The sequence below is a fragment of the Phoxinus phoxinus genome, assembly GCF_949152265.1.
Source record: "Phoxinus phoxinus genome assembly, chromosome: 16".
In the NCBI taxonomy this organism is placed as follows: Eukaryota; Metazoa; Chordata; class Actinopteri; order Cypriniformes; family Leuciscidae; genus Phoxinus; species Phoxinus phoxinus.
Window position 1 is genome coordinate 32240172 of NC_136891.1, and position 16306 is coordinate 32256477.

A 16306-nucleotide genomic window follows, 5' to 3' on the forward strand; every position below is an offset into this window, starting at 1 on the left:
TGGATTAATCAGTTTGTCCAATAATGGCAGACAGGAAACAAAGGAGCTGGCTAAAGTTCAGGAAGTAGTGCAGCTGTGCATAAAGCCCATTACATTAACTATTTTAGTAATTATTAGTATGATTTGTGTCATCACCACAGTGTAGCTGAAATGCTTTTGTGTGACTCGTGGTGTTAAAGGTGCTGATGTCAAATATTTAGCCTACAGTTTATCTATATATATATATATAATATATATTTTTTTTCTTTCAAATGTGCACTACTAGTAAGATTTTTAATGTTTTTGAAAGTCACTTACAGTATGCTCACCAAGGCTGAATTTCTTCGATTAAAAATACAGTTAAAATAATTTTCTATTTTCAATAAATGTCAAAATGTAATTTTATTCCTGTAATGTCAAAGCTGAATTTTCAGCATCAATAGTCCTGGTCTTCAGTGTCACATGATTATTCAGAAATTAGGGCTGTAAACGATTAATCTTGATTAATCGAATCCAAAATAAAAGTTTTTTTTACATAATATATGTGTGTATTGTGTATAATTATTTTGTATATATAAATACACACACATGCATGTATATATTTAAGAAAAAATTGTTATTTATATATAAAATAGTTTTATTTATATATAATATAAATCATAGAAAAAAAACATATGCAATATATAAATCCAAATATTTCTCAAATATACACATGCATGTGTGTGTATTTATATATACAAAATAATTATACACAATACACACACATATATTATGTAAACACAAACTTTTATTTTGGATGCGATTAATTTTACAGCCCTATCAGAAATCATTCTAATATGCTGATTTGCTGCTCAAGAAACATTTTTTTTCATTATTATCAATGTTGAACACAGTTGTGCTGCTTGATATTTTGGTGGGATTTCCAGTAATATTTAGTGTAAGGTTATATTGCAAGGCCATTTCAGTTTTTATGGCACATTTGTTACACATTTTAACCATTTAGCTGTGTGATTTACTGCAGGTTTGTGTGTGCTTCATGTTTGTTGCAAGTGTGACAGATGGACAGATGGAACTGAGTGAGAGAGCAACAGGAAGTCTGCAAAGAAAGCAACAGAAGCTGGCAAACGAGTCTGTCAAAACTGATTGATGATCCTTCATCTGTCATGGATTATGTATGTTGTGTCTAAAACATTATGTGATCTATCCATAATTATGTGTAACCGCATGCAAGGATTGTGTGGTTCATAATGGACAGTTTTTTTTTTTTTTTTTTGCTGTCAGTGTAACTGGCCCTAAAAAATGTCATGACTTGAAAGTAGTAAAACTAATTCAAAGGCATATTCTTTGAAATCAGATGTTGTAATATCCAAGCTCAGACATGTGGCTCACTTATATTTTTGCTGTGCTGCCTTTCAATTTATGCATGCTTTTTAAAAATACAGATTACTTGGAGCTTGAGATTTCTTTTGACATTTTTTACAATTACAGCACTGCTAGTGCTGTGTACAAGTTACAGCATGCTGCCAAGAATCTCCCATAATCCCCTTGGTTTGGTCTGCAGACCACACTGGGTCGCCTGACATGTATTGGATGTTTCAAAAACAAGTTTTGTCCTTCCTTGCTTTGGTGGATTTATTAAGTGCTGCTCTACAGCTGTTGAACGCTGAAGACGTGGATGATTAGGACAGAGACATCGTTTTTTTTTGTAGCATCCTTACATGGAGTGTGAATTCTTGAATTACTAGACAGCCATCAAGACTGATATATATATATATATATATTCAGCTATTGACTCGTGATGAATTTTATTTGCATAAAGCGTAGGAATAAATGTTATTTGCAGACGTTTGGTTGAAGATAGTAGTGTATATGTCTGTCTTCATATGAATTTGTAATTTCACAGCTGTGTCCAGTCAAGAAACAACTCCCAGACTCATGCTGTTGATGTCTTTGGCTTTTACAAGAAGCATGTCAGTGTGAAGCCCAAGGCATTATCTTTTAAGTAGGTCACAAGGCTTGCAGGGTCCTGAAATACTGCAGGAACCTCACTGAGAGTCCTGCCAACCTTCTGATGTTCTTCTGGAACACTGTTAAATCTCTCTGACCCTGTTTGTCGTTGTTTGTTGTGATTTAGCAATGATATTTTGTCATGCTTATTATTTCTTCTAAATTCCATTGTCTGTCTACACATTACACAATATTCACAGTCACACCTGTTTCTAGCATCACATATTGTAGTGTTTCTAATAGGGATGTCCAGATCCGATCACGTGGGTTCAGACTCGATCAGAATCGGACGTTACCTCCCGATCAGGACTCGGATATATATATATATATATATTATCATTATTTTTTTAACACTATAGTTATGCGGTGGCACAGAGTTAGACCCTTTTATGGCTGATACCAAAAAGCTGATATTAAAATTCTATACAATTTTGCCAAAAGATAGAAGATTAAACTAAAATACCTAAATAGCAATATACAGGGGGGTTGGACGAAATAATGTGAACTAGGGTTGTAACGGTATACCGGTATGGCTGTTTATCACGATATTGACATGTACGATTATTATATCGTGAATATTTGCTTATTACCAGGATATCCAGTTCTGTCCAGAAATGTTGACGAAGAATGGCTGTTAAAGGAGGGAATGCGTCGAACATGTTCTCCAATATTCGCGAACACCATCCCTCCCTGCAGATGAAGCTCCATTTATAACTTAAGGCCGTATTATTTCCGTGTTGCTGAGGGAATTTACAAAATAACGCAGATGTCACGTAAAATGCGCGATTTGATAGATGGATGAATACATCTAAAATATAGGCTAGCTGTGCAATAAATCAAATCGCTATATGAGCGTGTCGATTAATATACAGCGCAAATTTTTTTATATACTATAAACCTGCTTGTTCTGTGTCATACAGTAGATATACAGTGCTATGCATAAGTTTAGACACCCATGCTAAAGTTGACTAAAAAGAGGAATAAAAAATCATCTTTTGGAAATTGAACTTAATGCCTTAATTTAAAAAAATAGGAAAAATCCAACCTTTAAGGACACCAATTTTCTTTGTGAATGAATAATGTATCGTAAATAAATAAATGTTCTTCCTTAAAATACAGGGTGCATAAGTTTGGACACCCCTATGTTAAATTCCCATAGAGGCAGGCAGATTTTTATTTTTAAAGGCCAGTTACTATATGGATCCAGGATACTATGCATCCTGATAAAGTTCCCTTGGCCTTTGGAATCAAAATATCCCCACATCATCACATATCCTTCACCATACCTGGAGATTGGCATGGTTTTATTTCAGTTAGCCTAACAGCTGGTTTGATTTGCATTGAGAGATGATCTTATGGAAAGTACTCCATGCCAATCTCCAGGTATGGTGAAGGCTATGTGATGATGTGGGGATATTTTAATTCCAAAGGCCAAGGGAACTTTATCAGGATGCATAGTATCCTGGATCCATATAGTAACTGGCCTTTAAAAATAAAAATCTGCCGGCCTCTATGGGAATTTAACATAGGGGTGTCCAAACTTATGCACCCTGTATTTTAAGGAAGAACATTTATTTATTTACGATACATTATTCATTCACAAAGAAAATTGGTGTCCTTAAAGGTTGGATTTTTCCTATTTTTTTAAATTAAGGCATTAAGTTCAATTTCCAAAAGATGATTTTTTTATTCCTCTTTTTAGTCAACTTTAGCATGGGTGTCTAAACTTATGCATAGCACTGTATACACTAGATGTCGCATTGGCTATATATCTGTATATATCTATGGTTCTGTTTAATAAACCATATGTTCAACCAAAAAACCCTATCTGGTTTCATTCATTTAAGAGTCATTGTAGCTGATGATGATTATAATAATAATGATTTAATACCGTGATATTTTCTGAGACTATTATCATACCGTGAAAATCTCATACCGTTACAACCCTAATGTGAACACCCATTATGGGGGTTAATTTGACTTAATTTCTTCACTTGCAAAGGTTAAAGCTTTGAACTTTTATTTTGGCAGAAAACTGCAGGGAGAGTCCTCTAAGTTTCTATGATAACAGGTTTACAGACTCATCTTGTTACAAATCTACATAAAAGTGTGAACTGTTGTAATAATCGGTCCACAAAAATGTTGGAAATTATTCAAATGGAGTGTAACTGGAACACGTTGCATAATGAATATTCATTTTGAGATTTGTTAAAGATGCATTTAAAAGTTTATTATTGGAGTTTAAATAAATACTTCAAGAGAGCATTATATGGGTAATTTAGGTAATGTAAAAATAAAAGAAATGAACACTATTAAATGTCGGCCGATATTATGCTACAGACATATGTAGGGATGTCCAGATCCGATCACGTGGTTTCAGACTCGATCGGAATCGGACGTTACCTCCCGATCAGGACTCGTATATATAATATGTATATATATTCTCATTATTTTTTAACACTATAGTTATGCGGTGGCACAGAGTTAGACCCTTTTGACTCCACACAGAAACAGCAACGCGTGCGGCATTACATCACTTTGTTGACATCACCAAAAGTGAAGAATTTGTTATTTATTACTTGAGTGTTCAAGCTACCTCACAGAAGTGCTCTGCTTGTTCACAGAGTTGTTGAATGTTAAAATAAGGTGAATTAAAGGTGCTGTATGGAGTTTTCAGCGGCATCTAGTGGTGATGTTTCAGATTGCAACCAATACGTTTACAAGCGAGTGCTCATGCGCGTACTTTCTTTTGTTTTTTATTATTATGTGGAGTTTGTGTTGGAGTCTGTGTTGTGCTAGTCGTTTCCTAGTATTAGCAGACTCAATGTTATAAAGTTGCAGTGTCGTCGCTGTTGAGTGCAAAGTCAGTAGACGAGGCGAGACGCTCGGGAGCGCATGCAGGTCTCAGTCACGTCACTGGATTTCGCGGCAAATCCGACCCGGAGCATCACATAGAAATAGGAATACTTGCTTTCAGAGGTAATAGCAAAACCCACCAAGTGGATCATTTTATTGTGAGATTACAACCCCTTCACACACAGGTAATAAAAAATGGATTCATTTTAGTAGAAAAACTCCATACAGCACCTTTAAATAAAAAATAAGAAACATCCTGGATCTGTTTTTTCGCTCTTCTTTATGTATTATAGAAGTATCGGATCGGGACTCGGTATTGGTAGATACTCAAAATCAAATGACTCGGACTCGAGGGCAAAAAAACCTGATCGGGACATCCCTAGTTTCTATACACACTGTAATCACAGCCTATCAGAAAATATTTGATGTTGAATGTGGAGCAGTATTTGGACCAATGGGGTTTCACTGTGGGCGGGGCTACCCAGCATGACAAAATGGATCTGGAAAGAAACCAACTGACAGAAATATGTCTCGTCACTTTGATGTGCTAGGAATGGTAATGTACTATAAGATCAATATGTTCTGTTATGTCCTAAAAAATGAGTAATCATCACTTAAAATGTAAGTGATGTATTTTGTTTTATTCACAAAAGTTGCATTACAAATAATGGTTTTAATGTTGTTTTTTTGTCAAGAAGTTGAATTAACAATATGCATTAATAAAATAAAACGATAATTAAATATTCTTTATATTTGAATACGAAATATCCATTAAATAATTACTCACTCAGAGCTGACGTACAATCCAATCTGAAAAATTCTAAATTAAATTTGATTAAAATATCAGCCTTTTAACCATGAGTTCAGTTGATAAGTTACTTTTCTCTTTTTTTTTCCCAGGTGAACTTCGTAGTATGTCAGCTCTGTGCCCTGCTCACGGCCGTGTGGTTCAGGCTCTATCTGCACCCCAGCAAGACCAGTCCTTTTGTGCGGCATGTGGTGGCCACACTGCTGGGCATCTACTTTGCCCTCTTCTGCTTTGGCTGGTGAGTATGTCCACACTGACGCATCTCCTCTGTGTGTCCACAAGGAAATTGAAACCAGCTTTTGCTTGTACTCCGTGCTGCTGGACTCCAGGATAAGGATATATGCGCTGGTGTGACGTTCCAGAAAGATACAACAAACGCCAATCAATAGGAAATGTTGCGGTCTGTGAAACTACAGACATTTGATACAGAATAAACAAACAGCTTGAAGGCAATAAAGGGAGCTGAAGCTAACGTCTAGTACAGTCACGTATCAAATTATGTGGATGTTTCAGTTGTAAATACACCTGTATGACTCGAGCACAACGGTGCAGACGGGACATTTTTTAAAAGCTGCAAAAGGAATCGCATTACACCATTTGATTCATATCAAAGATGGATTTGAATAGTGGAAAACAGAAATTAAAGGGTTGTTTCAATTGTTTCATTATACAAAAACATGCTTTTTTTATTGGTATGCCCCGTGGATTGTAGTAGTATAATCATTTAAATTTGCAATTAGGACTAAAAAGGTTTATTTTTTTCATTCGTTTTTTGGAAACATGATCTTTTAGAAAAATCAATATGTGGAAAAAAATCATGGCTAATGATCATGGCGTATTTCAGGACCCTGCAAGAATTGTGACCTACTTACATTTTTGTGTCCGATCATATAATTTCCTACAGTTAAAGGGGTGGTGAAATGCCATTTTCACAAGATGCAAAATAAATCTCTGATGAGTGTGTGTGCGAAGTTTTAGCACAAAATACCCCACAGATATTTTTATATAGCATGTTAAAGTTGTCACTTTTTGAGGGTTTGCAAAAACGCACTAATTTGTGTCTGCCCCTTTAAATGCAAATGAGCTGCTGCAGAGGGCGGAGTTTCAAGAGCTTGTGTGTGTGTGTGTGTGTGTGTGTTAGCAGCTGCGATTACCTCACGCACACACACTAAAATGACAGAAACTGTTCTGCCTTTAATGTTAAAACGGAGTCAGACAAAGATGGAGAGACTCAAGAAGAAGTGACAACATGTAGAAGCAACAGGACGTCTCTGAATGGTTAGTTGATGAGTTTATGTTGCTGATGTGGAGTTAACTATCTTCAATTAGCATATTCTGTCATGATAATCTATAAACCGCTCGTATAGGAACTGTTGTGAGATGCACACAGAGTGACTTTCTATTGAATGTGAAAAGACGGATGCTAAAGTTTGAGCTGACTCACAAATGTGCTCGACTACAACAACTCTTCCTCTTCTCAACATGGACACAACATGGTTCCTGGGGGCGGGGCTTATGTAAATTTTAGCGTTGGTGATGTCACTAACCCGTGAGGAATGTCGTGTAGTTCCTACCAACCGTTTGTTGTAGTCCTTTTCTTTAAAAGCAAATATCTTCCTTTGCTTTGAACTTTGAGCGTTGTAACTTTGCAGATGTTGTTTATGTTTAAACGGCAACATTACACACTAACTACAGTTAGAAAAGTCAAATCATACTTTACCACCCCTTTAAATTTAATGACATTTTATTAATAATAAAAATAATATGAATATATCCAGCTAAAATTTTTAAAGAACATTTTTAATCTCCAGTATATTTAGCTAAAAAACCTTTAGAGAAACAGCTGGTGTTTCACGAAATTCCTGCCGATACTAACATAATTTTAGATACATTAGTGTCTGTGTTGGGAGATCACTATCAGCCATGTATTGATGAGTCGGTGGCGACTCGGATCTGGAACTCATTAACATCTCATTTAATAAGACAAACAGATCAATAGTCCACGCTGAAAGATAGAGAGACTTCTGCTAGCTAATTAGTGGCGTATTTTTTAAATCCTTATTAAAGTGTCTCTGTTTGTGTGCGTTTAAGTGGGTCTGACTTGCAGATAAGCTTCTGTAAAGTCTCTTTAAGGCAGTTCTCTTTAGTGTGTGTGGGTAATGGGCGTTCAAATTTGGCTCACTACTTCTTTAGTGAAGACAGAGCAAAAGTGTGTGTGTGTGTGTGTGTACATATTTTTCATGGTGATCCAGGTCAATTGCATTTACATTAAAACAGTAAAAAAACAGGCCTGTACCTCTATCAAAAAGTTAATTGGCTCTTTTAACCACAACGTAGAACTCTATTCCAACTGTGCCATATTATGAGCATTACATAATGAAGCAAAAATGTCCTGTCCATTTTTATAGCCTATGTAAATGTGTTATTTTTACTTGTTAATAGGTATTTGTTGATTGTTTGTTAGAATGATAGTTTATTTACTTTTTATATAGAGTTTTAACATTTCAACAAAGTTAGAAAAGTTAGCAAATACATGGAGCAATTGTTTACAGCAAAACTATTATTATCCACTGTCTTGCTAAATTCACAAAAGTTATTGTGCTCATTTGGGTCATATTTGTTTTGTTCAAAGGTCCTCTTGGCGTTAATTAACACATCCTGATTGTGCCATTCAAATTTGGCTCTCTACTTCTTTAGTGAAGACCGAGCAAAATCTTTAAAACTTTGCCAAGATTGTTTCAATAACATGTCTATTCGGCAAAAGAAAAATAATAATGTGTGTGTGTGTGTACATGTTTTTCACACTGCTGCCATATTAAAGCATTACATAATGAAGCAAAAATGTCCTGCATTTAGAAACCGCATTTTCTCTCTTTTCTACAGGTATGCGCTTCATTTCCTTCTCCAGAGCGGCATTACTTACGGCATAATGATTCTGACCGGAGTTGAGCACATGCACAAGTGAGTCCATATTTTTACATCTTTACAATCATTGACTTCAGAATCAACATTAAAAGCAACATTAAATTAATGTTTGTTTTACTTTATTGAAGATCCTATGAAATGGCTCGGCAAGTGCAGCATTTCCTGTATTAACATATTTTACAAATATGGCTTCAAAGCTAATAAACCGACTAAAAGGCACAACATTAAAATGTTGAATTTATGGTGTCTTTAATACACATTAAAGACACATTTTCACTTTAATAGTTAATCTCTTCATTTTGAACAGGTCAGTGTTGTTATTCCAAAGGAAAAAGTTAGGATTGAAAATCATTTTGAAGATTTTTTTGAAAGAATGTGAAAATGACTATTTTTAGTCATTTCTAATAAACTCTTTTTTTTTAAATGCGACTCATTTTGCCAACATGGGTCACAGAAGCTGATTTGGTGGTCAAAAAAACAAACAAAAAACAATTCTTATCATTAATCCTGCTTAATATTTTTGTGAAACATTATTTTTCAGTATCTAGGGTTAATAGTAAGTTCAAAAGAAAGCATTTATTTAAAAGATAATTCTTTTGTAACATTATAAATATCCTTGCTGTATTCATTTTTTTTTTTTTTAATGTCTTTAAAAAAAAAATCTTATTGACCCCAAAATTTTGAACGGTAGTGTAAACTTATCGTGGCTCTGCCTCTGTATTATTATTATTTTTTGGACATCACCAAGAGTTCATTATTCAACCCAATCGATTCAATCAATTCCTGTTGATTAAAATAAAGTACAGTCCGTTTTTGTTTGTTATTGCATGTCCGGTTTCATTAGGAAATATGTCACAATACAGAAGCACAACTGCTTGTGAACACTATTACATTAAAAACGTTTTACTTCAAATTCAATAGAACCCATTGAGCAGACGTGCGTGAATCCTTTTCATTCGAAAGGTGAACCGAGGTCCATGCAGATAGAAATTGTGCCCTTTCTTCTGATGAAAGAGTTGAAAACTGACCCAAAGATAATTATAATGAGAAAGACATCATTCCCTTCACTGGCTGACCATCAGTCACTGTCCTCCTCATGGGTGTAATAAAATCTTCCATTATTTCTCCTGCCAGCTGCCAGAACCTTCTTACTAGGTGGTAAATATAAAACTGCCTCAATGTCAGACTTTTGCTAAATGGCCCTTTAGGGACATTTTGTTTCAAATGAGGTGATATTACTGTCTTCGGGACATTCAGGGGCAGTTGAGGTAGACGATTCCTCCTCCTCCTTTTTCGGTCTACTATTGGTGAGTTGTGTAGAAAGGCGATTGACGTGAATGGTTGTGTCGTTTTGGGAAACATACAGTGGTTGAGATCGATCTATTTTTGTCCGCCGCTAGGAGGGCAAACAGTTTTGCAGACCTGCAAAACACACTTGCATTGTTGAATGGAAAGTACACGCACACTAAGTCTATCTTTGTACTCACACCTGCAGTGTCTGGGGACCTGAGCTGAATGTGTCATCACTAAAGCTCGAGTGTGTGTGTATGTATAAGAAATAATGAGAAAGACTGGGTGCTTCTGTTGTGCTAGCTCACTTCAAGCTTTATCTGATTTCCCCCTAACTTTGTCTGTGAGATAAAACAGAGCTTATGGTTTAAAACCACATGATTAACTGGACTAATGACATGTTATCATGTAACTCTGAACACAACAGAAGCAAAATAGACTTGGGGAAAAAAATAAACATACATTTTTTATTTTTTTATTTTATTTATTTATAAAAGCTGTGGCTTATGTAAAACAGATCTTGTGTTTTATAACCACATGATTAACTGGACTAATGACATTCTGTTGTCCAGTAACTCTGTACACAACAGAAGCAAAATAGACTTGGGGAAATTGTTTTGAAAAATAAACGTATATTGTGAATTTTTTTAATTTTTTAATTTATTTATAAAAGCTGTGGCTGATGTCTTACACAGCTCTTAATCAGTATGTTTGCATGCACATTAGAAAACCACTTATTGTGAGTAATCAGCATTCATGTTTGCATCTTGTCCTCGCTGCTTTTTCCCTGAATTGGTCATGACTCATGACTCGGGAAACAAAGCAGAATATGCGACTTGCTGTTAAATGTATCAAATCAAACAAAACTAACCGGGAAAACCGCATGATCAGGAGAAGTAGAGATTTGTGAAGGTTTGTTTTGTGATAATGACAGGCTCACTGTCTATATATCCAGCATACACATTTGCTTACACAAGTAGCATACATAAAGTGCAAAAATAAATGGACGTGCAATTATATTTTGATTCAAATTATTTTATAATATGAGAAGAAACCATATTCAAAGGTCCTATAACTTTTCCAGTTTGTGATTTGCTGGATTACTCGCAAAACAAACGAAAAAGTTTAATATACTAGAAAAAATTATTTTCATTATAAAAATGCTCGTGAAGGTTTATTTTTTTATTTTAATAATTAAAATGAATGGCAAATAGTTTACATGACTAGCGTATTACAGGTCTAGAATTCACACTTCTAAAATTAGGATTCCTATATCCAGATTTTTCAATACAATTCTGGTTGTTCAAAGAATAATAAAACTAATAATAATTATATCTTATAGGTTTAGGGTTAGGGTTATGGTTTGGGAAGGCCATAAAACGGTACAAGAGATGTAAAACTAGCACAGCTTTGTAGAAAATGTATTGTGTGAGTCAGTGGTAGGTAATGCAGTTTGAAAAATTATGCAAACAATTGGCCAATCAGAATCCAGTTTTCTAGAGAGCCATGTAAAAATACCAAACAGACTGAGCAAACACATGCAGTTTATCTGACAGTGATAATGAAACGCCTCTATGGCACTAACAGTTTCACCTGTGTGTGTATGTGTGTATGTGTGTGTGTATGTTTGTTTGAGACTATGTATGTGTGCCTTTTCTCATCTTCTAACCTCCAATTTCCACATTTTTTTTTAGGGATAATAGGGAGCAATAATGTCATTAATTTGGGTAGAGAATAATATCCACACACACACACACACACACACACACACACACACACACACACACACACACACACACACACACACACACACACACACACACACACACACACACACACACACACACACACACACACACACACACACACACACACACACGTTGGTGCAACTACTTTGAGGACTCTCCATAGGCGTAATGGTTTTTATACTGTACAAACTATATAGTCCATCACCTTACACTGCCCCTATCCCTAAACCTGCCCATCACACACACACACACACACACACACACACACACACACACACACACACACACACACACACACACACACTGCCCCATCCCTAAACCTACCATCACAGGAAACATTCTGCATTTTTACATTTTTAATAAAACATAGTTTTTTTATGGTTTTTTTAAGCTATTTGAATTACGAGGACTCATGAGATGTCCTCATAAACCACGTGTAAGTTGTAGTATCAGTGTAATACACATGTCATTATACAAATTTGTGTCCTCATAAATCACACACACACACACACACACACACACACACACACACACACACACACACACACTCTCTGTCTGCTGTTCAGACTCTGCAGATCAAAAGTTCCCCTCATCACCGTTGAGAGTTAATTTCTGGAAACATCACTGAGCTCCTTGTTGTTTTTTATTTGTTTTATAAATAATGTTTGTACTTGTTTCTGGGTTTTAATAGATCACAAAAAAATCTCAGTCATACATCCTTCAGGCCTTCATGATATCAAAGCTCTTATAAAACTAAAATGTATTTGTATTACCTAAAGAAAAATGCTTGTAAGTACATCAATGCTTCTGAAATGGCTTGGATGTGAAACATGCTCTTTGGTTCACATTGCAGATACTGTTTGGTGTTCGCCCTGGGTTACCTTAGCTTCTGCCAAATCACCCGGGTTTACGTCTTTGACTACGGCATGTACTCTGCCGATTTCACAGGGTAAGAATATCCCTTTCTATGTGAGGTTTCTGAGCTTCATTGCCATTATTGTGTACCAATATTTTTATTTTTTCTCTCTCTCCCTGATAGGCCGATGATGGTCATCACACAGAAGATAACCAGTGTGGCTTTTGAGATCCATGATGGTGAGTGTATGTGTGTGTTCGGTTGAAGTTTAGAATACACAGGAATGATGCATTGGGATTCAGTTCTGGATGCTGTTCGAGGCGGCTGCTGTTGTGATTGTCAAATGTGCTGCCAAAGGGCCAGAGAAACTAATTAAAGAAATGGAAGGCAGTGGGATGAAATGAAAGCAGATGAAAACAAGCCTCCCTCCTTCTCTTCACCCCTCTATTGTTCCACAGGGTGACATATTACCCTTATGATGAGTGCTCACCATCTTGCACTTGCTCTTGCACTATTACCGTTATCACTAACTCATTTCTTTGTCCTCTGCTGAGTTCATCTGATGGCCTGCAAACCTTTGTCATGGAGAAGCTGTTGAACAGAGCAGATTCCCTTTAGATTTGCTTTTGTTCTCTCTGCTGTAACCTCACTGGATGTCTAGAGCAAGAGTAGGACTGGCTGATACCATGGCTAATATCGTGTCACATTTTGTCTATACACTAAAAAATGCTGGGTTGTTTCAACCCAATTTTGGGTCATATATGGACAAACCCAAACAATGGGTTAAAATGTAATTAAAAAATGTAACCCAATGGCTGGGTTTGTCCATATTTGACCCAAAATTGGGTTGAAACAACCCAGCATTTTTTAGTGTACTATTTATGCTGCACAGTTGAAATAATGAATTATTAGTTTATTTTGTTTTTTATATAGTTATTGTAATTTTTTATATATATACCATCTGAAACTAAATTTAAATTAATTTGTGAAGTCATTCAAATATAATATGTAATTGAAGTATAATATAGTAATAAAATATAGTTTAGTTTATATCTTTCCCAGTTATGTTTGTTTTTTGTCAAGTAACAGATTTATTTTTTTTAGTGAGTTTTTAAAAAAAAACAATAATAACTGCACTGTAGGTGTTAGCATTATCTCACATTATTATACAGTAGAATTAAGTTGATGTGGTGTCACAGATGTGCCAGCTATGCGTTTTTAAAGTCATGCTTTTAGCTTCTTACATAACATGAAGCTATTTTTGCACTGATGCCAGACTTCATTTGTTATGAATGATCTTTTAGTTAATGTCTGTTAATGTGATGAAGTACCTTTCATTTGGAAAGTAATCAATTCACTGGATAATCCAGAAATGGGTATTACCACGATGGTTATTTTTCATCGATTTCCAGAACAAATACCTGATATATTCTGTTAGCGTGATATAAAATGACTCTTTGGGTGATATAAATTGTATGTAAGCTGTCCGCCAGGACTCTTATAAAGTGGTTTCACTCGCCTGTTGCCCTGAATAACCTGTCATTGATATTCCCTATGGTCCGTAGGACACTAATAGGACAAAGTCCCCCATAGAAGGCCTTGCTAAACTCTAAAACGTTTGAAGTGGCTCGTCTTGTAATGTGCATAAGAGCTTGCAATACAACAAGAAGAAATTATTCAAGCCACTTACGCTGGGTCGCCTTGCCTTGTCTTATCGTAAGGCAAACAACTGAGGCAGAGGAGACTCTTGAGTCGACCACATGAACTCTGAGCCAAGTCAATTTACAGCACATTTCTTCCCTCTCTAATTCCCTCTGTAAATCAGGGAGAGGCCAGGGATTGTTAGACGAAACCACTTCTCACAAGCTCAGAAGCTGAGCAGGTACAATACTTCCTCTGTGCTTGGGTTTAAACGTCAAGATTTCCTGCAAAAATTTGTTTAAAGAAATATTTCGGCCAACATTTTTAATTCTGTCATCATTTACTCACCCTAGTGACAATTCAAACCCGTATGACTTTGTTTCTTCTGTGTAAAACGTAAAAAAAAGAGGCATTTTCAAATAATGTTCTGGTTCATCTTTTCCATGCAGTTACAATGAATGAAAGCTTTCTGAATCACAGATCAAAGTTCCTCAGACAAAAATAAAGAAATCTACCATCTGGACCATTTATTATGAATTGAAGGGTTTGGTGTGTGTGTGTGTATATATAAAATGATGTAAACAATTTTTATTATGTTAACAGGAATGGCGAGGAAGGAAGATCAGCTCAACCAGGGTCAAAAACGGTTGGCTATAAGGTATGTAGATTTAAAAGAAGCTTTAAATTAATTACTATGCAATACAAAGACAAAATTAAACGAAGGACTGAATGTTTATGGTTGTGGTCTAGAAAAATATTTGCTTTGCCCTTTTATAATTATACCTGCAAGCTCAAGTCTACTAGATATGATGTACCGGTAATGCAGTTCTAAAATCATCCTCTTTTCTTCCGTGTTTGTGTTTCATCCAGACGGATGCCCAGTTTATTGGAGTACTTCAGTTATAACTGTAATTTCATGGGCATATTGGCTGGTCCCACCTGCTCCTATAATGACTACATTGCCTTCATTGAGGGAACCCCCTATCGGCACAGAGAGCTTGAGACCAAGGGAAAAGTCAATGGGAAGAGCAGACTGAACGACCCATCACCAAATGTTCGTTTTACTTCGTCGTTTGTATTTTTCTTTTTAATAACTTCAGTTTGAACAAATCTTCAAAAGTGTGGGGTCGGTTAGATTAATTTTTTTTTTTTACAAAGAAGTCTCTTATGCTCACCAAGGATGCGTTTATTTGATTGAAAATACAGTACAAACTGTTTATAATTAAAATTTAAAATCACTGTTTTCTATTTGAATATATTTTAAAATGTAATTTATTCCTAAGATGGCAAGATTAATTTTCAGTATCATTACTCCAGTCTTCAGTGTCACATGATCCTTCAGGAATTATTTTAATATGCTGATTTTCTGCTTAAGGACCATTTCTTATTATTGTCAATGTTAAAAACAGTTGTGCTGCTTAATATTTTTGTGGATTTTTTTTTTTTTTTTTTTCAGGAGTCCTTGATGAACAGAAAGTTCAAAAGAACAGTATTTATTTGAAATAGAAATCTTGTCTAATAATAATGTAAAAGTCCTAACTCTCATTTTTAAACAATTGAATCCTTGTTGAATAAAAGTTTTAATTTCTTAAAAAAACATACCCACCCCAAACTTTTGAATGCTATTTTATGTTATCAATATGTTATAGAAAACTATTCTTAATGTATATGATTGGCTCATTTCAAATTCATATCAGTTTGTGCATTTCTGTTTCTTAACAGACAGAGGTCATCCGAAAACTGGCCACCTGCTTCATCTCGTTGCTGGTCTTCCTCTCCGTCTGCAAAGTCTGTCCTGTGGAGCGTAACGTTGATGATGATTTTATTGCCACCACACCCTTCTATGCTCAGGTGGTCTACCTGTATTTGTCCATGCTGACCACCCGGCCTAAATACTACTTTGTTTGGACTCTGGGTGCGTGGATTTCCTGCCTCTCCTTCTCTTCCCATCTGTCTAGCTTTCTCTCTCTCTTTCTTGTTTAGATCTATTTTGAAAGATAATAATTTGTCTAAACCGATCTTCTCTTTTCTTCCGTTCTGGTGCGGGATATTATGTTTGGATTATTTGCAGGAGCCTCATGCATCTAGTATTCTGAGGGGGAATAATATATGATCAGTCTGCAAAAAGACAGTTTAGACGGATATATATATATATATATATATATATACACACATACACTTAACAGCTACTTTTAT

General features: G+C 35.5%; 1 protein-coding gene across 2 annotated transcripts in view; it reads left to right on the forward strand.

Moving 5' to 3' along the window:
* The window catches only part of mboat2b (membrane bound O-acyltransferase domain containing 2b), a 34065-nt gene that overhangs the window by 12554 nt on the left and 5205 nt on the right, over window positions 1-16306 (forward strand). The window contains exons 2-9 of one of the 2 annotated variants that reach the window (XM_079639743.1): window positions 1030-1151; window positions 5743-5888; window positions 8534-8611; window positions 12467-12562; window positions 12653-12708; window positions 14714-14768; window positions 14981-15164; window positions 15833-16025. In XM_079639743.1, coding sequence (XP_079495869.1) covers window positions 1143-1151; window positions 5743-5888; window positions 8534-8611; window positions 12467-12562; window positions 12653-12708; window positions 14714-14768; window positions 14981-15164; window positions 15833-16025 — 817 coding nt within the window. In that variant the 5' untranslated portion in view covers window positions 1030-1142. The remainder of the gene's footprint in view (window positions 1-1029; window positions 1152-5742; window positions 5889-8533; window positions 8612-12466; window positions 12563-12652; window positions 12709-14713; window positions 14769-14980; window positions 15165-15832; window positions 16026-16306) is intronic. The other variant, XM_079639742.1, reaches the window with a different exon arrangement.